Source organism: Asterias amurensis, chromosome 11 (genome assembly GCF_032118995.1).
Source record: "Asterias amurensis chromosome 11, ASM3211899v1".
Classification (NCBI taxonomy): Eukaryota; Metazoa; Echinodermata; class Asteroidea; order Forcipulatida; family Asteriidae; genus Asterias; species Asterias amurensis.
The window spans coordinates 7,910,515-7,936,905 of NC_092658.1; the positions used below are offsets into that span (position 1 = coordinate 7,910,515).

The 26,391-nt window shown below is 38.7% G+C and overlaps 1 protein-coding gene across 1 annotated transcript; it reads right to left on the reverse strand.

The window, feature by feature from the left end:
- LOC139944164 (uncharacterized) lies at window positions 1–25,986 on the reverse strand. The gene is made up of 17 exons (XM_071941128.1): window positions 24,745–25,986; window positions 23,153–23,232; window positions 22,492–22,597; window positions 18,984–19,058; window positions 18,421–18,509; window positions 18,004–18,077; window positions 17,441–17,523; window positions 16,872–16,955; window positions 16,152–16,303; window positions 15,603–15,663; window positions 12,967–13,072; window positions 11,649–11,902; window positions 10,999–11,104; window positions 10,231–10,313; window positions 9,676–9,750; window positions 8,375–8,509; window positions 1–2,749 (listed from the first exon to the last, which is right to left on the reverse strand). Exons 1-17 carry the CDS (start codon window positions 25,984–25,986, stop codon window positions 2,591–2,593), a joined length of 2,964 nt encoding a protein of 987 aa, XP_071797229.1. The 3' UTR covers window positions 1–2,590.
- Window positions 25,987–26,391: the final 405 nt, after the last annotated feature.

Here is a 26,391-nt window from a genome sequence, read left to right on the forward strand (position 1 = left end):
TTATTTGTTATGTACTTAGTATCGTAACTTTGATTCTCATAAAACACAGCTCTTAGAACACAGCTATTTAAAGAAAATTTTATTACGTCATCACTCACTAAATCCAGTGTGCATGTGTGTATACGTTGGTGAAAACTAATGACAATTAAAATTTAATTAAAGACAGTGGACACTATTGGTAATTGTCAAATACCAGTCTTTTCACTCGGTGTATCTCAACATATGCACACCAAAAACAAATCTGTGAAAATTTGAACTCAACTGGTCTTCGAAGTTGCGATATAATAACAAAAGAAAACAAAACACCATTGTCACACGAAGTTGTGCTTTCAGATGCTTGATTTCGAGAGCTCAAAACCGAATTCTGAGGTCTCGAAATCAAATTCGTGTAAAATTACTTCCTTCTCGAAAACTACGTTAATTCAGAGGGAGCTGTTTCTCACAATGTTTAATACCATCAAAAGCTCCCCATTACTCGTTACCAAGTAAGGTTGTATGCCAATAACTATTTTGAGTAATTACTAATAGTGTCCACTGCTTTTAAGCAATTAACTACAAGAGTTGTAGAATGTATTTTGAGTAACCTTTTTACTTCGAAGTACTGCGGTTATGTTAACAATATATCGGGAAGCCCGAGAAAGTATTCATGCCTAAAAACCTTTCTTATCATTTTTTTTTTTTCATAACTTATTTCACTAAAACGGTGTCGTTTCTAACAATGATTTGTTTGCTTATTTTGTTTATTCTATGCTTTTTGTTAATTGTGTGTACAGCGCTGTGGTACTTTCCCCTGTTAGTTAGAGCGCTTTATAAATACCTCATTATTATTTATAGTATATTAATATGTTTCCAGTGCTCTTTACCAATTAGTTTTATGGCCATTAATTTTTGTAGTATACCGCCCTCCCTTTGAGACGATCTTTCGAATGCTGACCTGAATTAATCAGGTTGAAACAGCTGGTATGAAATAATACAATAACCACCAAATAATGTCATATCTGAACCCTTTTTCAAATAAATGACACAGCAAAAGGGGAAAAATATGCAAACCAGTGTATAAAATATCTACATGCAAGCGAACTGCAAAAACAATTGAAAACGTATATACAGCAAAATTAATAGTAAAAATAGTTATACAATTTTAATTATAAATAAATAATAAATTCTATATTAAGTAATATATTTTATAGTATTGGTGAAAACCATTTGGAAAGGAATTTATTAACAATTTACCTCCTCGTCTGCAATCTGCCTTATTCACTGTACCTTTTTGGTGATTTTGTTTTCTTACCTTTGCATTTGTTTTTTGAATTTTTGAGTGAGGTTTATTGAACTTTGCCGAGAGAAAAAAACGTAATAATACTATCATATAAATAATTCCCAATGGCGACGTAAACAAATAGACATTGCAAAAAAATTGTTGCTATATCTTTTTTTTTTAAACATACCTTGCATTTATATTTGGTTGATTTCTCACGACGCATAGTCTGAGAGGTCTAAAACATCCTTGATGATACCAACCATTAAATGATTGGGGTACTTTTTGTAACACAAAACCCAATGTCAACAGATTAACAAGGCTTCCCTTAAAGTATAGCTTGCCGAGGTGCTGTAGTTTAATTCTTTTTTATAGTAAAACAAGGTCACGAGAAATACCTTTTACATGCTAAAATAATTTTGGTGACTTGTTTTACTCATTTCTCAAAAACTACAGCACCTCAGAAAGTTTAAATTTAATTTAAATCTGTGAATATTGTGTTTTGTGTCCTACAAAAAGTACCCTGTCCCTTTAATTGGACAATTTGACTTGTAAATTTGGATGCATCTGATCGTAAACATTTTATAGATGCTAATGCTGGGTTTAAAGTCCGGTATTGAATATTAATTTATGACATAATAAAAAAACAAATAGAGATAATTCTTCCTTTGCAGTTTACACCGACTTCAAAAAACCAACAAAAAAAACATTTGCATGAACTACTCAGTCTGTATAAATTATAACATAATTATGCATCAGACATCACAAATTCTTGTTATAAGGTTTGTATTGCATGAATATTTACCTAGCCTCTGTTAGAAATAGCCGCTTAGAAACTAGCCTCTGCTTAGAAATGAGTGACCTTGTAAATTCCATGGCATTTGCCGGCTGGCAAGATACCACACTTGCCTGGTTGGACGATTTGTGTCATAGTTTCCACGAAATTTCGAGAGGTACAAAAAAATTTACATCAGAAAAAAGTTTTGAGACGTACCCCAACCCATTATTACTTCATATCAAACATGGGTTCAAATCATTGTGATTTACATGAAGTGCTACAATCAATCAATCAATCAATCAATCAACCAACCATGGCGCCTAAATCAAAGATTTGCTCAAAGACACTGAGGCGCAGAAAAAAAAATACAAAAAAGTCATTGATGGTAGGTAGGCCTCCTGAAACAATTGTTGGGCTTTCAGAAGTGCCTTGAATGTATTGAATGATGTTGTGTTCCTTATGTGATTAGGAAGTTTATTCCAGAGTTTTGGTCCATATACCGAGAAGGCTGTATCAGCAGAAGTGATTCGATATATGTGTTCGAATCCGAGGCGTCATCTGTTCACAATCGACTTTGTCACTTGTACCCTGTCGGTCTTGTGGTCGCGACTGTCGTACAATGTGCTGAAGAAGGTGTTGTGCCTGTAGGCGTTCCAGTTCATATACTGCTGTAGCTTACTTTGCAGCTCATCCTCGCTGGGGTAGGGTACCTCCTGTAGTCAGAACAGGCACACAGGACATGGACATTGACAGCGACATTGATTGACAGTGACACGGTGACAAATATTTGGGGACCAAGGTGACAACATGACAAAGATAGTGACAAATATATAAGGTAGCATAAGGTGAAGTGTGTGTGTTCGTTATTGTGTTTTACATACATACAGCAGAGATGAGGGGTAAAATAGAGGGGTGAAAATATAGGGAGGGTTTCACATTTGTATTTTGGAAGGACAGTTTGAGATAATGGATGGATCAAATTGACAGATATAGAAACGGTGACATGTAAATGGACATACACCAAACATAAATTATGACAGAGATGGTAACCACACAAGAAACGGAGAAATGGAGACAAAATTGTGATTAATATTGTAACCTACTGTCTTTATTGATTAATCTGCTTAAGCAGTATTGTTTGGTTTTACCCTTACACCAGTAAGACTTGTGTATAGTCAGTACTTTACCGGCCCGAGTTCCGTGAAAACATTTCACATGCATACTTGGATGGGATTCGAACAGCCTGAGCATCAAAGGCTTTTTCGTACACAATCTGTGATGCGCCCCTTTAAGCCTCGGTCACAACCCACCGTGCGTGTTTTTTTGTCCGTACGTGTTTTGGGGAGGCCACGGCCGCCACGTTTTTCTGAAAATGTGGGGAGGGAGTACGTCTACGCACGTCACTCGCACGGTTTGCGCAAAGTGTTAATACGTGGCCCGCACGCCACGCCTGGCCGTGAGCGGTTGCGTGCATCGTACGTTGCGCACGTGGTAAGTGAGTTGTACATGCTTACAACGTGCTTACAACGTGCTTACAACGTACGCTCATCTTGCAATTACCACGTTGTCGTACGGAGGCCGTACTTACACGTGCTGGTCACGTACGGTGTCCCTACTCACTCGCACGTTGTAAGTGCGTGCAAGTGCGATGAACGTGAGCTTTTCGCCCGATGTCGGGGGGGGGGTATATATAGGACGAACTTCAGCTGAAAGTGAAAGTAAGTTTTACACATTAATAAGTTTCCTTTTTTCAATTAACATATTCTGAAATTTAAAAAATGAATGATTATATGTTTGTACGATAATATTACATGTAAAATGTACAATTGTGTATTTAGAAACTATTTGGCGGACTATTAAAGTTCTCCACTTCGGGCCACCTAGCATGGCAAGATCGGGTTGTTTTGAGCACATGAACTCATGGTATTCATGATTTAATTTGATGGACTCTATTCCATGAACTCATAATTTAATTTTATGTATTAATTGTGTCAACAAATAGTAAAATGTTTTTGTTCTTATTGTGACACACTCTCCGATCCACCAGCACCCTTCACATGATCAGACTCTCTGGCGTCACCATCTGACTCTTCTTCACTCTTCCTCCCCTCTTCCTCATCCTCTCTAGCCCTCTCATCTTCCGTGGCCCGTTTCGGTTGGGCCTCTCTGGCCGTATCCGCTGCCTTTTGAGCTGCAGATGCAGCGACCTCTTATTCTGTGTCTTCTTCGGCATCTTTGAGACGAAATGATGGCACTCGTCCGACGGTTCGTTTTTTTGTATACTGCAGAAATAAGTGCGCACACGTGTGTTGTAAGTGTGGAGCACGTGCTTACGTACTCGTGCAAGTGACCGTTAGAGAAAACAAAAAGACTCACGGAGTCAGTGCGCTGTGCGCACGTTGGCTGTAGAGGGCACGCACGTCACCCGTACTGGGGGTGAATCCGTACGGGTGACGCAGAGAAAGTTCCTCATGCACTAAAAGTGCTACGTCGTGTCTGCGTGCTCCCAAATCCGTACTGAGGCGGTACTCGGCACGTACTCGGCACGTACGGATTCCCAAATCCTGCCCACGTTTTTGCACGTAGACAGCACGCACTTGCACGTACGGCGGGTTGGGACCGCCGCTTTAAGGAACAATTACCATCATACCTCCAACAATTCTACTGGTAGTCTCACAGGGGAGGAAGGCATTATTCATTTTTTGGGGGCAGTCTTTATTGATGATGATTATTAATCTTAACTTGTTAATAATCTATTGTTTTTTTCCGCCACGGCCCAATGATCAACACATTAGCGGGTAGCTGTGCTTTCTTTTGCGGCATTGCAGTTATTACCTACAGTGGCTGTCAATTAATACCGTGAAACGTGTTTCAATGGGGTGGTGGGGGCATTCATGCGGTTACTTACAGCCATATATGAAGCTTACTCATATGGATATGTTTTTTGTTGTTTACTGTTTTATTTATTTTTTTTATTCATCCAACGCATTACATTTCATTCATTACAGATGCTTAACACCTCACTTTGTTACGAATCTCTTGAATAATTAATGATCTCAAGAAATACTGTCTACCTATTGCAAAACGTGAATCCGCCTCCCCCCTTCAGCCTTGTCCCCTTTCGCGGATGGTTCTTTTGATCCAAACCCCTTGCATTGTCCAAACATCAGCAAGGAAGAGTGAGGTGGCGAAATAAAGACACTTCAGAATATTAAAATTGTAAACACTCTTCATGTAAACGGGAAGGACAAAACGCTCCAACAAAAGGTTCAATAACTTCGCCCGTTCAATTGCCTCTTGAGCCAGTCGCGTGCCGGCCCGTCGCGTGTCGACCCGCCTCTATCTACTCGTTAGGTGCTTGTATGTTTAACTAATTGTTGCTATTGTTTAAGTGCTGAGGGTGGACAATTGCACAGGTGCAAGGTCACTGTCTTCGGCAGTCTATAGATCCTACAGGTGCAGTGTGTATTAAGAGCTTAAGGTAACCAATTCAGAAACGCAACCTCAATATATTAAATTATTTACAGACACTGGACACCTTTGGCAATTGTCAAAGACCAGTCTTCTCACTTGGTTTATCTCAACATATGCATAAAATAACAAACCTGTGACATTTTGTTTTTACTCTGGTCGTCGAAGTTGCGAGATAATAATGGAAGAAAAAACACCCTTGTCACACAAAGTTGTGTGCTTTCAGATGCTTGATTTCGGGACCTCGAAATTTCATTCTTATGTCTCGAAATCAAATTCGTAGAAAATTACTTCTTTCTCGAAAACTACGTTACTTCAGAGGGAGCCGTTTCCCACAATGTTTTTTTTACTATCAACAGCTCTATATTGCTTGTTACCATGAAGTAAATTTCTATGCTAAAAATTAATTTGAGTAATTTAGTTACCAACAGTGTCCACTACCGTTAAGGCTTTAATAATTTATTGAATATGGAACTTTTATTTTAGGCCGAATCATGACCTAGAAATTCAATGAAGTAACGCTTTTCAGATTCAAATTTTTGGGGCATAGCAACTATCTTTACTCCAAGTAATTACCAATAGCATCCATTGCCTTTAACAGTGGACACTATTGGTAATTACTCAAAATAATTATTAGCATAAAACTTTACTTGGTAAGGAGTAATGGGGAGAGGTTGATAGTATAAAACACTGTGAGAAACGGCCCCCCTCTAGAGTGACGTAGTTTTCGAGAAAGAAGTAATTTTCCACGAATTTGATTTCGAGACCTCAGATTTAGAACCATCTAAACGCACACAACTTTGTGTGACAAGGGTTTTTCTTTTCTTTCGTTGTTATCTCGCAAGTTCGATGACCGATTGAGCTCAAATTTTCACAGGTTTTATACTGCATGCATATGTTGAGATACACCAACTATGAAGGCTAATCTTTGACAATTACCAATAGTGTCCACTGCCTGTAGGCCCCCCCCCCCCCCAAAAAAAAAAAAAAAAAAAAAAAAAAAACATACAGCATGGGATCTTTACGATGCCCAATAAACTATAATAATTTGCTTTTATCATCTCTCCAAACAGGGCCTTCATTTTGTTAATTTTCTGGAATGCTGCGGACGAACTTGTGTGTCGAGATTATTTAAGTACACTTAATACTAATTCATTATTTACTGAGCATTTTCCCTTGCTTACGGTAGATCTTGTCCTTGTTATATCTTTGCTTACGGTAAACAGCTTTATGAAAAGCCAAGGGATGCTCCGTAAGCACAAAATGGCTGCTTACATGGTTTTTTTTTTTTAATTGGCAGCTGGGTGCATGAGTCCCGTGTAGGAACTCCTCTGTCACCCACCATCACTTTTCCCAAACGTGATTATCTGAACCAACCTATTTTTTTTTTACCACGTGTTCTTTGGTATTAAAAAACAACATTTCTTATTAGCTCATCCACCATTGTTAGCCCAATTTTAATGTCATATTCTTGGTAATAAATTGGTTATATTGCCTTTGTGTTGGGAAAGCACATACGGTCGAAGCATTTTGTAGGGATTGCATTCTCTTCTCTTGTCATAATATCGAATCAATGTGTATTGTTTGGGCTGTGTTAAAAGAGATTCCTTTGGCGCACTAAAAACTACAACAATATGGTCTCTATTTGTTTCACTAGCAATGCTTCAAGCATTGTACAACAATATGGCAATTATGCAAATTACTTGTAGGCCTATTTATAACCCGGGGTCATAATTCCATTGCATTTAGCCAATGTTTGAGTGTTTTATTTATTTGTTTATTTATATACGTTTTGATGTGGTTTTTTTTTTACAGTTCTGTCAATTGATATGTCTATTAGGGCTATAGGTTTTTGGTGTTTGTTTTTTTCTTCAATGTATAATGCTGATGTATACGCACAATTTTGAAGAAAGATACAATGTTTTCACTTGTTGGAAAAACAGCGAAAACCGTATCTGATTTTTTGTCAATAACGCAAACCCATCCACAATAAATTGATAACAAATGACGTCATTGACTGCCATCCATTGATCTCTATTATATAATAGAGAGCAATGCTGCCATCTTTGATGACAACAGAAAAACAATAGAAAAAATGGCACGCCTATGCGCTCTGCATGCACACAACTCTCAGCCAATGATAGACTTACACGCTTGCAAGTGTCATCAACCATGGCGGCCAACAGCGGGTACCAACCGCATCTCTAGCCGCAGCATTCACAAACGGACACCACCGATATTTGAATCTACATAACTCGCCTCGAGCTTTTGCAGATCAATTTTTTTTTTCTTCGAAATACTTTTATTGACCTCGAATCATCACGGGCAATTCAAAATAAATACTTTGGTTAGATAACCATCCGCATAAACGTGTAAGCATTCAGGTAGTAACTACACAACTTATTTTGGGGTCATACCAAAGCATGTCTCTCGTCTCTCCCAACTCATCATAAAGCTGACAAAATACTCACACTCGCATATTTTGAGTGATCAACTATTTGAAATGACAAATCTGGGAATATTGGACTTAAATCGTTTTGTGAATCGGAAGGGGATACTGAAAACCTCACAAAAATTTCAGCATGTAAACACATTGTCTTTATAGTTGTTTGTAACAACCGAAATCAGCTGTCACTTGTATTTAAAGACACCATTTGTAATTGTCAAAGACCACACTCTTCTCACTTGGTGTATCTCAACATATGCATAAAATAACAAACATGTGCCAAAACAAATGGTTTGAGATGAACCTCATAATCAGTTATCTTTTAGTCTAAAATTAGACAATTTTCAATGGTGTTTATTTTGCTCATCAATCCTGCTAAACACATTTACCTGACCGAGATGATGCTTAAGTTGTTGCTTACCTCTTTTCTGAGCGTCCTCAGTGTTTCATCCGTGGCGTGCTCAAGATAGAACTTCTTATTGATGACAATACACTCAGCACCATTGCTAACCAGACTCAGACTAGGCTGGTCGCTGAACACTACACCCGTAAGACCCTGGGTTTTTACGTACAGAAAGGATGTTAGTTGACTGAAAACATAGATCTTACTTTCCTTTTCTTCTTGTTTAAAATGTCACTTTTTTCCGGAACGGATTATATAAAACTCCTTTATTGAAACTCATCATGCGTTCTTAGCACGTCGTTCTAGGGGTAGCCATCTTGGTCGTGTACCCCGTCTACCATCCGTAAGGGATGTGCTTATAAATAGCACCAGGCTACTTAACTGTCTTGATTTGATTCACAACATTCAGGAAGAAAAGACGTTTGGCATGAAGAAGGAATAAACAAAATGAGCGCTACGATATAAAAGCCTGACATCCTGTCAAGAGATAGGGTGTTTTTTTGTCCAGTGAGGCCTAATTCATAGGGCTGTTTAAGCAGAAAATATTGCTTTACATTTTCATGCTAAGCAGAATGAGCAGGATAACAATCAAAATGTTGTACATGTTACATGGTAGTTTGGCTGGAACCTTATTCTGGTAAGCACAATTTTGTTTTTCTTAGCTGCTTTTTGTGCTTATGCAATATTAGGCTGTAGTCTTTTTAAAGGCACTGTACACGTTTGGTAATTGTCAAATTGTAATTGTCTCATTGGTGTATCCCATCATGAGCATAAAATAACAAGCCGGTGAAAATTTGGGCTCAATTGGTCATCAAAGTTGCGAGAAAATGATGAAAGAAAAAACACCCTTGTTGGATGAATTTGTGTGCTTTCATATACGAATAAAAAACTAGAAATCTTTTAATATGTTTGTGAGAAATTACCTCTTTAAAAAAAATACGTTACTTTAGAGGGAGTCGTTTCCCACAATGTTTTATACTATCAACAGCTCTCCAATGCTCATTACCAAGTCAGATTTAATTTGTTTTGAGTAATTACCAACTGTGCACCTTCCCTTTAAGACTTCAATTTAAAGAAATCGATAGCTTGGAGGAACTTGGCCCATTTTCTTAGAGTTGCGTAAAGGCATGCAAAGTAGTTGAGCACAACAACATTGTACTTACCGGTTATGAGCCAAATTACCTAGCCACAACTACCATACTGTGACTGATCAGAATATCGTGCAATCTGGTTGTTTAGCTGATAGATTGATAAGCAATATTCTAAGCAGCTCTGTAAAATTGGGCTCTGCTGCATAAAATGTGAAATTTCAAACTTACAAATACTGCACCCTTGGTCAGGACCTGAACCACTACAAACATCGGGTCAATGTCGGCCTCCGTCTTCTCGAGTGGCTGCAAAGAACACAAACAAGAACAGATTAAACCTAGCTATGGGATTTTCATCGCTGTATCTTGCCCATGTTTTCAAACGTAGATGCTAAATGTTTAGCTGAAAACCGGTAAAGAAACTGGACACTATTGGTAATTGTCAAAGACCAGTATCCTCACTTGGTGTATCAAAAAAAATGCATAAAATGATAAATCTGTGAACACTTTTGACTCATAAGGTCATTGAAGTTGCAAGAGAATAATGAATAAAAAAACACCCTTAATGCACAATAATTGTTTGCGCTTTCAGATGCCGAATAACATGCTTCAGGTCTTCACGTATTTCAACAGTTGAGTGCGAAATTACCTCTTTCTCAAAACCTATACTTCGGAGGGAGCCACTTGTAGCGTTAAAACACCATTCGTCAAAACAAAGCGAATCAAGTAAGACATTTTGAAATTGCCCCCCCCCCCAATGTCTTGAGCTATTCCAAACCTTCTTACCATTCTAGTACTGTCTAGATCGGAATGGAATTCTCTTCGCCTCTGAATGATTGATGTCTCTGGTTCAACGTCTGATTGCTCATCTGCAATCATGAATATCACAAAAATAGATACAATTTCATTTATCCATTTATTTCAACAACACATCAACAAATAGAGAATACAAAAAACAAATTATATTGACAATAGCGGTACATAAACACATAAACATATATTCAAGGAAACAGGATAACCCTGACACTCATGGACGACCATCAGACCATCTTGACAAAAGGTTTGTCAGAACGATCTGAGTAGTTGACCAGGAGTACCAAGATCAACACATTCAAGAAACTGAAAACGAAACAAAACTGTTTTATCACGAATACCATGATTGGCAGAGTATGTTCCATATACAAAGCGAATTTTTCAGCAATGATAATACAACATAGCATATTTATACAGCGCTTTAATCTTTCACATCACTTAGAAAATAAACAAAGATTACGCATTTGTTTTTACAAAACATTAAAAAAAAACATATATATCAACACAATGCAGAATCAATATGTACTTTTTGCTTCTTTTTCTTTTCACATTCACATCAGAAAGTTTGTAAAAATTACAGCACAGAGTCGGCATGTGTAATGTTCATATATTCGGTGATCACATTTGAAAACACAAAAAAACGGAATAAGCTCTTTAGGTGGGCACATTCGATGTAAAAAAGTAAAAAAGCAACATTCTAAACTCTCATTTAGATTATTGTACCCGTCATATAAGACTCACCCTCCGAGTAGTCTTCACTTCCAGCGTGAAATTTGACCCCTTTGTTTTCTTTGTTGAGGGTTGCGATCCTCGGTAAATCCCTTGCAGTGGTCAAATACATTCCTTTCTGTTTAGGGAAAAATGTAAAAGAACTTTCGAAAACATGTTTTACCGGTTCTTTGTAAAGTTGGTAAGAAATCAAAAAATCTACAACAATCTGAAAACTAAGTGACTGTTTAACATTTATTAATTTTTGCTTTTACCCCTACACCGATGTGTCTTAGCACTGTATACTGAACAAAAATATCACAGGCATCTCGGGTGGGATTCGAACTTTTTTTGGTTCACATTTGTATGGCTCAATTTTGGTTTTCAGCGAAAGAATTTAGGTGCGTAGATTTATTCTCCGAATGTCTTTTTACGGATAATGCCCTTTCAAAACGAAAAATATGCAAAAACTTGGGAAAATACAAATTAATTTTGGACGTGTGAGATAATGTCAGGGTCCCGACAATAATTCATTCTTAATTTCTACATTGTAGCTATCATTTTGTGGATTTGATTTTGTTTTCGCGCAAAACCTTTAAATGGAAGCTTACAAAAATCAGCCATTAAAGAGCTTTTTTAAATTGAAACTAGAAATAGGAAACTCGACAGTGTAAGCTCCTCACTCTTGGGTTTCGCTGCAGGGTCTGCGTCGCCTGACCCGGTAGCACGGTGGAGCCCTCCACCACCGTGGATTCTCTCCTTGTCCCCCCGTCACTGCGAAGCCCGAGCCCGGTGTCGTCGGCTCCCGGTGATGGCCCGACCTCCCGGCCTGGTCGTTTTATGGACGGCCATGTATGGTTCCTCTTATGACGTCGAAGTTTCTTCTTGATCGGTGACAACAGGGTGTGGTCAGAGGTATCGGTTGTTACTGGCAATGCTGCGGTCGGACACAAAACAATAATTACAACTAGTGTGATTTACAAAGTTACATCAATTAAGAATTTTCTTCCTTCATGGTTACATGTTCGAAATTCATTTCATTAATGAAAGCACTGGACATATTTGGTAATTGACAAATACCAGTATTATCACTTGTGTAACCAAACATATACATTAAATAACAAACCTGTGAAAATTTTGGCTCAATTGGTCATCGAGTTTGCAAGAGATAATGATGAAATAATAAACAAACACCCTCGAGGAACAACTTTGTGTGCTTTCAGATGCATAATAAAAGGCTTCAGCTGAAGTATTTTATTACTTGAATGGGGAACTCTCTCTTTCTCACAATGTTTTATACTATCATCAGCTCTCCAATTCTCGTTACCAAGTAAGTTTTATGCTAACAATTATTTTGAGTAATTACCAATAGTGTCCAGTGCCCTTACATTTGTGTCCAAAATCATACAAAGTTCTTTTATAAAAAATATGTCCCTCTGAAATGAAGTCTTATTCAATAAAACTGAATCTCAAATAAGTTTTCCCCCCATTTTTGTTTGTTTTTGTTTTGTTTTACAGAATAAATCTATTTGATTATAAAGCTCGATTAAGGAAACATCTTTTCTGTCAAACATTCTCTTGTAAAATAAAGTCTTAATACAAAAACCTGTGTCTGAAAACATGTCTAAAACGTAACAACTGATTTCAGTTGTCACAACCAGAAGGACAATGTGTTGACACGCATGGTTTTTATGATACTCTCCCCTGACTTACACAACGAATTTAAAGCTGTCACATTTGTACAAGTTTTTGTTTTTCTTTTAAATTGTTGTCACAAGAAAACATGAACACGGTGACTTATTAATGTTGGTTTATCCTTACAGTGTTAGCATCGTAAACTCATTACTTTCCTGGGTTATGTGATATACATATATTACTTGGGTGGGATTCGAACCCACGACCTCTCCGACTATAATCTGTCAGCTCTACAAATCGTGTACAAAACCTTTATGGTGAATAGTCTCGAACGATCTAAAAATATTGTTCAACCTCTAATTTTACCTAAGGCAGAACCATTATTTCCAGGTACAGGTGATGTCTTCCGTTTCAATCGACTTGGGATCGAGGGTGAAACTCTCTTAAGTTTCTTTAGCACTGAGCAGCTCCCCTATACATTGACAAAAACAGACCAACAGAATCAATCAGATAAATTTGTCAAAACAAGTTGGCTGTTTTTTTCGCATAATGCATTTTGAGCTGGGGCCCAATTTCATAGAGCTGCTTAAGCACAACATTTGCGTAAAGATGCTATATCAGATTTTTGGCCGACTTGACCCCAAAAATTTGATTTAAAATTCAATAGGCATTTTGATGGGGATTGAGAAAGTTACACGCTTTCATTTGAGCCATTGCTCGAAAAAGTCCGCCAATTATACGTAGCAGTGAAATAAAGTGCTCAAAATTAGTTTTTGTTGGGATCCCGACAATATATCACGTGACCAATTCTTATGTGTTTTATAAGAAACGTTTAAAATTTTTGTCATGGTTCCTGACCATTGAAAGTAAAAGTTAACTTTTTTTCGTTAGAGCGGGTGATACTCTTTGAAATACCAATCACTAAAAAAAATCTATTTTTTAATGTTTGGGGCCAGAAATCTGACATAGAATCTTTAAGCTTAAAAAAATCCTTGGTTAGTAAAATCAGATTATGGGCCAAGCTTCCACTATGCCAAGTAAGCAGCAGCTAAATACCAGGACAAGCAATGATCCTTCATTTCGATCCTTGATTTCGGGACATCAAAATATAATTCTACGGTCTCGAAATCAAATATTTTAATTGAAAATTACTTCTTGCTCGAAAACTATCGTTACTGAGAGGGATTCGTTTCTCACAATGTTTTAGACCATCGGTTACCAAGTATAAGCTTGTATGCTAACAATTATTTTGAGTGATTACCAATAGTGTCCAGTGTCTTTAAGCGAATTGTGTGCTTAAGCGGCTCTGAAATTGGCCATGGGCGGTGCAATGCATAACTCCACTGACTTCAGACCACCAAAAGGCGAACAGGGACTCAGAGATCTAGACAAGGATACCATCAAGTGGCTTGAAGTCAATAAACTACACATTTTATTCAATTCAATGTTCGCCTTGGTCCATGGATCAAACACAAGAAGAAGACGGTGGAATACACAGATTATATTGTGTATTAAAATTTGTAATGATTGTTTTGCTAAAAGCATCTTTTTCAGTGAAGCTGTGAATACACGGGGTGCCAGCGTTAGTAATTATAACTTATGTTAACTAAAAAGACAAAATAAGTTAAAATTGTTAAATATTGTTCTCCACCCTGTGAATCGACGAGTTTCAAGAGTCCCATCATCATTAATGTGAATTGTTTGCTTAATTTTCCCCACCCCTTCTCAACACCCACACCCCAACCCGCAGATGTAAAAATTGTCTATATACAAAATATAAGGCAAACGTCGCGTGCATTTTACCCTTTGTTGCCTAACCGAACACACTCACTATCAGAACTGACAATGAAAGTGACCTCACATTAAGAATTCGTCCTCTATGTTCTGTCGGCATTCACTCAATGTTGAATATTTTCTGCTTGGTCTTCTAGAATAAAAGTTCTTGTACCTCTAGTCATAAATTTATAAATTGCAAAAACACTCTATCGTGGGGAAACGCATGTTCCAAAAAGGTGCGGGCTATACACTCCTTTTCGTTTTGTTAACTGCGGTGCCAAAAAGTGCTGGGAACTCACGGGGGTTTAATATTTGTGTTTTTGAAAAAAAATGCTGGTGCCCTCACACGTACCGTTCACTAAGAACTGGTAAAGGGAAACGGGACCAACACTGGGTCCATTTAAGCCTTTCCCTTCATGACATTCTCGGGAAGAAAAAGACAAGTGAGCTTGTACTTGTAGCTTTGTTGTTTTGATGGCTCTGAAAAGAATCGGTGGTATAACGGCTAAACGTTTCGATCAGATCCTATTTGTTACTGTCACATTATGGCGATTATATTTAAAACAAAACAACAATTGATTGTGATATAATTTTGTTAGAGAGCAGGCCTGCCGTCGATTTCACCGAATTCTTCCTAATTAATCTTATGGCTCAGCACGAGTTGAATTCCGTATCCGTTAAGACGCATTGAACCCATCCTAAGTTAGGACGAGTTTTTACTCGTCCGAACTCGAAATAGGATTAATCCTAGCGTTTCGTGAAATCGGCTGCAGGTTCATGTTCTTTTGCATATTGCCCTGTATTTGTTCCAGTGTGCAATACTTTAACCCGCTTGGACATATTTTTTATTTGAAAAGGCATAAATCAATATTATGTGCTCTGTGACATATTAAGTGCATTGCCTCGGGAAACAGACGTCTACATATAAAACATACGTTTGCATGCAAGTCAAAGGCAAGGTCGGTTTCACAAAGAGGTTGGACTAGTCATAGGTTAGGACTAGCAATAGGAGATGTAAAATATGTATTGCTTGTCCTAAGTTGGAACAAGTAACTCATCCTAACTCGAGATAAGACTGGTATATCCTTCTTATGCTTAGCAGAAAACGATTAAGTAATATTTCCTTTTTCAGGAGTTCTATGAAATTGGGCCGAGTTGGTGTGTGTGGGGGGATGCTCGAGGTGCCCAGGTCCCCCCCCCCACCGGCTACTTTTATCAACACATACCGACTTGATGATGTAGATCCATTCTGAAAAGAGACTGTCCTTTATCAACACATTTCCATCTCTGTAAAAAAAGTAAATAAACAAAGGAGTGAAGCCTTTAAAAAAAAAGACTATGGGGTATAGATTAACACTTATGAATTGTTTTAAAGGGAAAGTTTTGAAACTACTCTCTTAATAGTGTAATGTTTCGCAATTAAAAAACAGTGCGTGCTTGGAATAAATCAATGACCCAACTTTATAAAACCGGTCAGCATTCAAAAAGTCGCTAAGCACAGTCAAATTTTGCTGAACAGACTACTGACTACCAGCCAAAACTCAATAAAGGTTTACAGGATTGCAACTGGTGTTCCACTCATTTTTTGCCTAAGCAACGAAATTTGACAAGCAGAACTTTCTGCTTAAAAAAACAGATTCATGAAATTGGGCACATGCAGTGTATTTTGAGTAATTACCAAACCTGCCCAGTGCCTTTAAAAAGTGTTTCTCTTTCTCCAAGCGCATTGAGCACATTATTGGATGGGTAGATGTTTTAGAGGACTAAACCCTTACTTGAAGAAATGGAAGCGGCAGTCTTTTGGATGGCTCTCAATCAGTTGAAGGGGCCAGTGTTTTAGACACGCTAGTGACGTCAGGAAGGCGTGCTGGTCGGGATCATTGACCTTTTTTATGCCTCCGGACAGCATGAAGATATCCTCAAAATCCTGTGCGAATGATGGAGACAAACTGGAGATGTAACAACTAACAACTTAAGTAGGATTTGACACTTTGCATGGTGGAAATACGATATGGAAAGGTTTGCGGCAACACCATGTAATGACTGTCTCTAATAAGTTGGGGTGGTTCTGAAAAGAACCGTTGGTTTAAACTCGACGTTCGATCAGTATGCTCTGATCGTCTTCTTGAGAAAGCAACTTGCACCTTTCTCTCAAACGTAAGGGTGTTTATGAGAACCTTGCTGCGGGGAGTGATGTGAACCTTTAGACAGAATGTAGAACTTGAAACACTGAGTAAGACTAACACACGTCCACACCATTGCAATAACAGTGTTGTCTTTTTACATTATTGGGCAATTGTTTGTGATAAGTATTTAAATATTTGATTGCTTGTCTGTTTGTGTTTCTTTGTCCATTGAGATGTTTGTCTGTTTGTTTGTTTGTTTGTTTGTTTATTTGTTTGTTTGGAGTAATGAGAGGTGTTTGTTTGGTTTTTTTTTTCTTGTGTGTGGGGGGGGGGGAGGGGGTCGGTTTGTTGATGTCGACTGTGTCTTACCTCCACAGATATGACGAGAAGTTCAACTCTGTCCTGGGATATAACGGTTGACGCCCTCTGCGTTCTGTTCAAGATAGCCAATTCCTGACATGGAATAACAAAACCGCGGTATAAGCCAATAAGAAGTTTAAGACCACTCAGGAATTTTGAACACAACAATTACAGTAGTCAATCTATTGCCCATCGACAATATTGTGCATTATTTATAACACATACATTTAAGGATATTGCAATTTCATCGTTAACTGTATACCGAACAATTATTGTCCACTCAAACATAGTACATGATCAGTATAGGACAAACCTTACAGGGAAAACAAGTTGTCACATTTAAAACGTCGACTGTTTGGGATGTTTGGTCGGACATTTTCAATCAATTTTGCCGTCGATTTCCCATAACTCTTCCTAACTTAAGACTAATCTTTGGACTTAGGACTAGTCCCAACCCTGCACTGCAGCATGCAGACCTTAAGATTAATCCTAAGTTGGGACGAGTTACTCGTCCTAACTCGAGCTAAGACGAGTCCTAACTCTTTGTGAAATCGACCTCCCTGGACTCAGTTTCTTACCCCGAAGCTTTCTCCTCGTTTCAGCGTAGCTACCGTCTCAGCAACTCGCTTACCCTTCTTGGTGTCCAGTACTGTTACTATGACTACAGAAATAACAAGGAAAGAGATTTGTTTAGTGAATTAGGTAGGGACAACCAAAAACTGTCATTGTTCTTTTAAATCAAAAGAACTTTGTTCTCAACGGTTGTGTAAAAGGTTTTCCGTATTCATCGCAAGGCAATCGAATCACAGGTGGTGGGTTTAAGGTAAGATGACGGGAGGAGGGTGTTCCAACATTTTGGAAGACCCATAAGGGAAACATCCCCCACCCAAAGTCACCCCAAGCCACCCCAGCCCTACGGTCCCGTGCCGCTCAATCGCGGCCCCCATGAATGAACCTCCAAATTATCTACGCGTTGACCCTACAGAAACCAAACAGTTTGTTGCATTCATGTCATCTCGTCCACTCATGTATTGCACTGTGGCTAGAGAGGGCGCTACGGGTTTTTCACGTGACCAAGTAGCAACTGTTTTACAAAGTCTTTCCAAGGGTGTTTTTAAGTGTGTCTTTAAGTGTTTCTTACCTTCACCGGATAATATGAAGTAAAAACCATGTGGGGAGTGACCTTGACGAAGAATCGCCCTTTTCGGCTCGTATCTGCAATATAAAAAAAAAGCTTCAACAAAGCCAAGCCTATCCTTTCCCTCTAATACATTTGGCAAACAAAGCACTGCTTACGCCTAGTTTATATTTTATTAAGGAAAACTTCACTTATATTTTTCACAGAACATCGAAGACTGTGAAATATAAGTTTTCTCCCTTCTTAATAACTTTAAGAAAATTGTTGGTGCGTCTAAATAAATTTAAATTCAACTCGTGTTTTTTTTCGTACAATAAAACAAAATGCAGCCGGACTCAGCACTAAATAAGTTAAATTTACAACTAAAACAAAATTACAGTCAGAAGCTGTTCGAAAAATTCCTTTCAAATGTGTACTTACACTTCCAGCCAGCCTACTTTGCATAATTTATGCTGCATACGGAGTGGATACTGCGCAAAAGCCCGGATGTTCCTCAGCGCTATTTCAATCTGTTCCAAAACACATCAAACATTGTCACATTTTGAATGTAAAATGTAAAGTGTGTAAAAGTGCGTCCTAATGTTACAATATTTTTTGAAGACCAGGAGTTGAATCAGAAATGGGCTTTTTCCAAATTCAAATCTTTAAATTCAAATCTTAATTGTCGACTTTTTAAAGAAAATCGTCGTGTTTCAACTGGTGCTTAAGAAATTGAGGATTAAGTCAGTAGCCGTGTGTGATGTCAGTAAAAGAAAAAAACATAAATTAAAGAAACCTTGCCCCAGTCCAGTGTAAATGTAGAAGCTAACCTAATAGTGTCTGGAAAGTTGAGGCTAGGGTATGCGACAACCAGAAATGATAAGAATTCACCATCAATCTACTGAGCGATCGTTAGGTGAAATCGATTACCAGTGCTAGGCACAAAATGGAGTGGCTTGACCCAATAAGTAAATAGTACTCAATTTGGAGAAAGATGCACTTACGTATTTGATGAGGTCATCAGTTCTTTCCTCTGGGGTCAGATTCAATATCCGTTTGGTTTCTTCTGATAGTCTTTGCTATTAAAAAAATATACATAAATACAAAATGTTAAATTATATGACTTGGGGCTGAACAAAGACAAATTTACTAGAGTGGGATTTAAATCAACGACCTCTGGTTTTACGGGCCGGTATACTCTACCAACTGAGCGGTCTTTCCATGTTGTCAATTCTAGCCCTATGTTGGTGGTCTCCCTATTTCGTCAGTATGTTTGTTCTGGGTGCCAGCAGTCAGAAGCCATACAACTGCCTTGTAGTCAAGTATAATATCACACCAAAGTTTGCGATAATATACAACCTGGGAAGCGGTACCCAGGGGATCACATTTAGGGGATGGGACATTTTATTTCAAATAGCAAGTTATACTCAATAAGGGAAACTGACTGGGTAAATATTTAAACGATTTTGGATTAAACAAAGAAATATTGATTAGAGCGGAATATGTTAAACCCAGTCAGTTTCCCTTGTGAGTTATAATTTGCTACAAATTTTTTTTTTTTTTTTCAAATGCGCATAAACAAACTTTTAAAAGATCTAAAATGTTATTATTTTTATCATAGTGAATGATACAAATGGTTTGAAAGATGCTTAGTGGTCAACATAAAGTGATGTCGTCACCAGCTTGCGTATAGCGTGGTTACCACACTTTCGGGAGCCTCCAAACACAATAGATATAACCATAGTCCACACGAGCAGTTTGTACAAATAACAACCAATCCTTCATGAAACAGGCCTTGTTTGTTCGTCTCACTCAAACACTCTCCCCTCTCAAGGAACCTGGAAGACATTCCAGAATCTCCACAACTGCACCTCCTGAGCTCTTCTTTTCAAGTACTCCGTTCACATAGAAGTGCAGGTAGTGGGTCAATAAGGAGAAACTAGAGGGTCAATATTTGCAAACATAGAGAGCAGGGTGAATCAGTTTTTTTTTGTTATATTAAAGGCACTGGACACTATTGGTAATTATACTCAAAATAATTGTAAGCATAAAAACTTAGTTGGTACTAGCATAGGGGAGATGTTGGTAGTATAAAACATTGTGAGAAACGGCTCCCTCTGAAGTAATGTGGTTTTTTATAAAGAGGTAATTATTCACTCAAAACATAAATGACTTCAGCTGAAGCCTTTTATTGCGTGCATCTGAAAGCACACACATGTGCAACAAGGGCGTTTTTTTGCACATTATTCTTGTGCAAATTCGACGATCAATTGAGCTCACTCACAGGTTTGTTATTTTATACGTACGTTGAGATACACCAAGTGAGAACACTGGTCTTTGACAATTACCAAAGGTGTCCAATGACTTTAAAACAACACTTCGTGCATGTCGTAAGACTCTTGGGCCCGTGTCAGAATCAATTGACTGCTGCTACGGCTATGGCTGTTAGCTGCAACGACAATGTTAGAGAATAGGAATTTTCGGCATTCTGGACGTAGCCACTGCCGAATCTATCCATTCGAACACGGTCTTTCACGAGGGCCAATTACAGTTTCCAAAATCGTTGTGATTAGTTTTATAACTAGTATAAGAAGTTAAATAATTAAAAGTTGTAGAATTAGTGGTAAAGAATAAATACAGTTTGAAAGTCTCAGTTCAAATTACATTTATTGTCAAGTCGCCCTCGATGTGAATGATTGTGTACCCGGACGCCTTTTTTACTACATCATTGTTGTGACGTCATGGACGAAGCCCAAATATTTCACCATTTGGTTACTGTAGATAAGACGTATTCATTGGGCGTTTGGAGAAACAGGTTAATATACACGATATTCAAGCAATATTATATACACATTTGCATAGACCTTTTCGCAAATACTGGGGCGCGCGCGTAAAGCTTGGAATTAGGTGCATTGTGGTCTAGCTGGTAGCAAAATTTGATTCATATCTATCCCACAATGCACCTCATTCAACAGTCTGCGCTTGCGCATTGGTATTTGCGATAAGGTCTATTACAGTTTTGTCTTTCTCCCTTTTCAATTGAGCATAGACCACACCGATATTTTAGGTGGGGGAGTGATGTGGTCCTTCATCACAAAGAGGTAACAGCATCATTGTGTAAACAGGGGACCAGACGAAGGCCACCGCTACATTGAAACTTAACTTCCTTGTCAAACATGTCCTTGGAACCGAAAGGTGTCACTAAAGTACCAACATGTTTACCCGATAATACCTAACTTATAGGACAACTGTTTTCAAATAGGATTTACATAGACATTCAAATTTGAAGTAAAGAGGTTGCCAAAAGCTTCTTATTTGATAAGAACACATTTCTTTCTTATTTTGTGTGATGTATTTTAGCTCGGAAATTACATTAAGAACCTTGGTTTTATTTGGGATTTTGTTTTCCTCCCTAGACCCACGTTTTGCAACGGGACATATCATATTACAGACCGGCTGGAAACCAATCCTGGATTAAACCAATACACAACTGAATTAAACACCAGAAAAACACCCCGAAACAAATGAAGCAGAAACGCATGGCCTTAAATTTCTGTGCACAAATTAAGGGGTACCATATAGGGAGCACCTAAGACCCTATACATTTGTGGAAAAGAAGAAAACACGCATTTAATCCATTTCTACCGAGAAGGGGAAAGGTGTACACATTGTTATATTTAGGATTGGTAAAGCTGACAAAATAGTTGCAGTGTTCGACCCTAAACACGAAATAACAACCCAAGTTTTGGCTTAAGGGCACTTGACACTATTGATAATTACTCCAAATAATTGTTAGAGCTGGAGAGCTGTTGATAGTATAAAACATTGTGAGAAACGGCTCCAGAATTAGATTTTGATGTCCCGAAATCAAGCATCTAAAAGCACACAACTTCGTGTGACAATGGTGGGTGGTTTTTTTCGCAACTTCGACGACCAAATTGGGTTCAAGTTTTCACAGGTTTGTTATATTGTTGAATTACCAATAGTGTCCAGTGTCTTTAATTCGTTGCGTGAGTCAGGAGTAAAGTAGTGAAAAAGAGGCATAGTTTTCATTACGTTGTCCGTAATTGTGGTTGCAAAAACCGAAACCCAGTGCCGGGTTCACAGATACAGCTTTCTTGAATATTTTATGAGAACATTGTTCTGGTAAGTACTTCAAAATAATCAGTTACCTTTCAGAAAAATAATTTACATTTATGTTTTGTATTCTTGCCAATCATATTTACCTTTTTGTTAACTTTTTGAACAAGTTATTCTCATAAAACTAAATTCATCGAAACATCAGCCATGTACCGCCCCTTTAATTAAAACAAAACCTATAGGAATTGTACCCCCCAAACACATGCAACATTACACAATGTACCGTAATTTGAAGCAACATTACACGATGTACCATTACTTGAAGGACAGAATGTTTCTCAAGTTCTAAGTTCGAAAACAAACCGACCAAAAATATCGAATGACAAATTAAGACAGCGTGGATATGTGCAGCGAGTTTTGGGGTAAACTTACCTGGCGGTCTGCCTTGAAGTACGCCGGGTCAAACAGGAGTCTTTGTCCGCCGAGAAGACTAGATGTGGAGTCGAAGGACATGAATACCTCCTTCTCTTTCTCAGCTCTGCAAAAAGAAAAAAAAAATCCAGAATCGAGATTATTTTGGTGTGATGTTCTTAAATACATCTTTAATTTACGAGTTACTGTGTTCTCAAGGCAGCCACACGGAACTTTACTAATAGTTTATTGCTTTCGCTTTCTTAAAGGCATAAAGGCATATTTTCTTCCTCAATGTTTAAAGGCAGTGGACACTATTGGTAACTACTCAAAATAATTACTAGCATAAAACCTTACTTGGTAACGAGTAATGGAGAGAGCTGTTGGTTTTAATTTCCAGGAATTTGATTTCAAGACCTCAGATTTAGAATTTGAGGTCTCGAAATCAAGCATCTGAAAACACACAACCTCGTATGAAAAGGGTGTTTTTTCTTCCTTTATTATCTCGCAACTTCGATAGCCGATTGAGCTCAAATTTTCACAGGTTTGTTAATCTATGCATAACTATGTTGAGATACAGCAACACTGTATATGTGACTCTTTGTCATTTCTACTAATCCTGTGTAATACCTTTAAGAAGTAATATATAAATGAACAATTAATTTCTCGAAGCAAGTCTTACCGCAGGTAGCTTTTCTGACACATTGACACACAGAGCTGCACCACCTTGGCCGCCCGACGGAATCTCTTCAGCCCAGAAATCTGAAATCAAACCAAAATAAATCAAACTCAACAATTTGGAAGTATTAAAGTTAATAATAAAATTACAAACCGCCCAGGCATAAATTGGCATTAAAACGACACACACTGACATTTTTAAAGAACAGCATCTTATTTAATGGGCACAACTTGCTGTTCTGAATTCAACCTGCTGTTAAATACAAGCGGAACATACGGTCAGCCATTTTTTACGGAGTCAGGAATTTTGATCTACTGTTGTCCTTATTCTGCCCTGAAACTGCACCCCAAAAACAACAATTTAATGGGATATTTATTTGAATCAAATTGTTATTCTACTTTTGAAATACCTTTTCAACCATGTTCATTTCAATACAAACGCCTTTTATAGCCCAAAGTGCCAAATACATGCTCCTTTAATGATATTGGTTTACTTTCACCGATTGTGGCAGAAATTCAATCAGACAATTTGTCACGATTCTATGAAAATATCAAAAGACAGTTTCTATGGAGACGTACAATACCAGCTAAGTAAACAATTGTATAATGCTCTGGCTCATTAATGAAGTTTGAGAACCTATTAATCACCATCATCGGGGATTTACTGAAGAAACTTGAACTTTGATTTCGAGGTCGAAATATACGAGTCATTTTGGAGGGACGTTATATACACTACCCTTCAGAAGAAATTATGCAGAAAATATTGGAGAAAGGCAGGTGTGCCTCCTAATTAACTGCAACCGTCTTTATTAATTTAAATTTGTTTCTTTTTATTTATTTGTTTATTTTGTTATTTATGTATTTATTAATTTATTTCTAATTACTTATGCAGACAGTTTAGGCAGGTCAAAAGTGAAGATTCGGGAAAAATGCAAAAAAAAACTTACCTTTAAATTACAAAGGGGTTATTAAATGAATGTTCGGTGTATATTGAGCTGTTTCTTCGAATATATTTTGCGAAAACACGGGTTTTGTGCATTTATTTTTTAACAGTAACACAAAGTCTCTTTTTTCTAAAACTAGATTTTTGTTTTCAGTATCACTCCGTGATGGGGTGTTTTTGTTTAATTCCATGATTATTTGGGGCAAAAAAACCAAAAACGAGTACGTCAAAAAAGCATCTTGCCTCTTGAAATGTTAAAAAAAACGCAGCATTTTGTGAATGCTAAAGACATTCTAATACATATTTCATCACGATGAAGACAATATTCCTATTGATTTATGAAGATTTGTTTCACCCAATCTATTCACCACCCAGACTGGTTTAACGTGATGAAGTTGTGATGTACAAGGGATATTCTGAATGCTTATGTCAGCCTCATTAAAACTTCACTGCTTATGTTACACTTAAAGTTACCTGTTCATGTTTGTTGTGTTATCATTTAACCTTCAAGAAAGACTCTGCGAGGGTCGAAACGTCAGGCCCTTAAGAAACATCATAGGTCATTTGGTTGGTACGTAGTTTGCACAGATAGCTCTATTTTCTCCTCTTTGGAACAATAAAACATACTTTTAAAAAACTCTCTAAGTTCTCACCCGTCGTTTTTGCATCTCTGCAAATTTGCTGATGTCGTCAGCCAAGGAGGCTGGAGCCCTGGATCTTCGTCTTCTACCAAGCGATCCCTGCGGTGGGCGAAGAGCCATAGTTCCCACTTCCCCGGCAATCGAGAGTGAATTCACCCCTCTCGATACCACATCCTGATGGGAGCCTCTCCGTCTACCGAGGGACTGTCTCCTATCCTCCACTGGATCAGACGATTCGGAGAGTTTTGATAACCGACTCGGTCTCTCTGTGATTGCGTCGGCTACTCCTAACGAGCCTCGACGCAGCGATTTCCTCGATGCATAGGAGAGATTCCCGGTGGAGTCCATCAGTGACGAGGCAACGGACCTGCGTCTCTCGTACATGGCTGAGGCTGCCGATAACCCAACCGTTGGGTCGACTTCCTCCGCCGTCTCCTCGGGAAATGAAGCCTCTAGACCACTCAGCGAGTTGGACTTTGACATCGATCTGTCCATGTGACCGGGTAGGTCACCGGATCCACGCCGGTTGGGTTTGAGCGAAGACGGGTCGCTGGAGCTAGAAGAGCGCCGCTGCTGCTGCGACGACATCGGGAGGTCGCCCCTGTTCGGGGTTAGAGATCGCGATCTACGGCGTCTTGGTGGGTCTTGTGATCCAGGAGGTATAGAGCTCCGTCTAAGCTCCCTCTGAGAGCTAAGGAGTTCACCTCTTGCTCTGCGATTATTCATCATGACCACGATGGGTGGTCGTTCCGCAATCCGTCGCTTCAAGTCTTCAAGTGACATCACCGAAGACGTGTCTGAGTTGTCCAGTATGGAGTGCGGTCTCTCCATCTTTGCTAACCTCTCTATAGCTTCGGTCTTCCAGGCCTTTTTCAACTCTAAACTCGGTCCTAAGGGATGCACCGAGACCCTCGATCGTCGACCGGACCTGACTCGGTTACCTGTGCCGTCTCGCGTAACGATAGTCGGTAAGGGTGGTGTCCCAAGAGACCGCGTCTCCTCGGCAGTGTCTCGTGCGGTCTTCTCCACGGGTATAGGCGGCGTTTGAAGTCTCCGGGCTTCCTCCTCGGCTGCCATTTGCCGCCAATGAGTGGTCCTTCTTGCTAGGTGAGCGCTGGAGAGCTGTGGGTTCGTCTGGAGTGCCGAGACGGTGACCTCAGCGAATCTAGAGTTTCCGGGAGGTGTTGGGAGTCGAGACTCGATTGGCGACAAAGCCACCGAACTCTCAACCCTCGAACCGTCCTCATCATCCATTTTTTTTAGAAAAATAGGGTATCAAGCGTCTTGACAAAACACCTCAGTTTTCCTCCGTATAAGAAAGACAGTTTTCCAGTCTTCGTGCGAATATTTTGACTGACTGTACAGTGTCTGAATCGGAGCACCCTTCACAGCGAAGTGTCGAATGTTGACCAGAAATCTCCCGCGGCGAGTTACAGTACTTCAAAGCGTTCAAAGTATCACTTCCCTATAGCTGTGAATAACACATAAATTAGTATGTAGGCCTACACATTTTCGCATAAATCATAAACCAGATACAGTCGTCATATTACCGGTTCCAATTAAGCATGACGAGCAATCCTTTATAATACTGCAAGTAAACTACCACCTTGGCTGGTCAAATTACTTCATCGTCTCTGCCGCGAATGATGCACCTTCTTC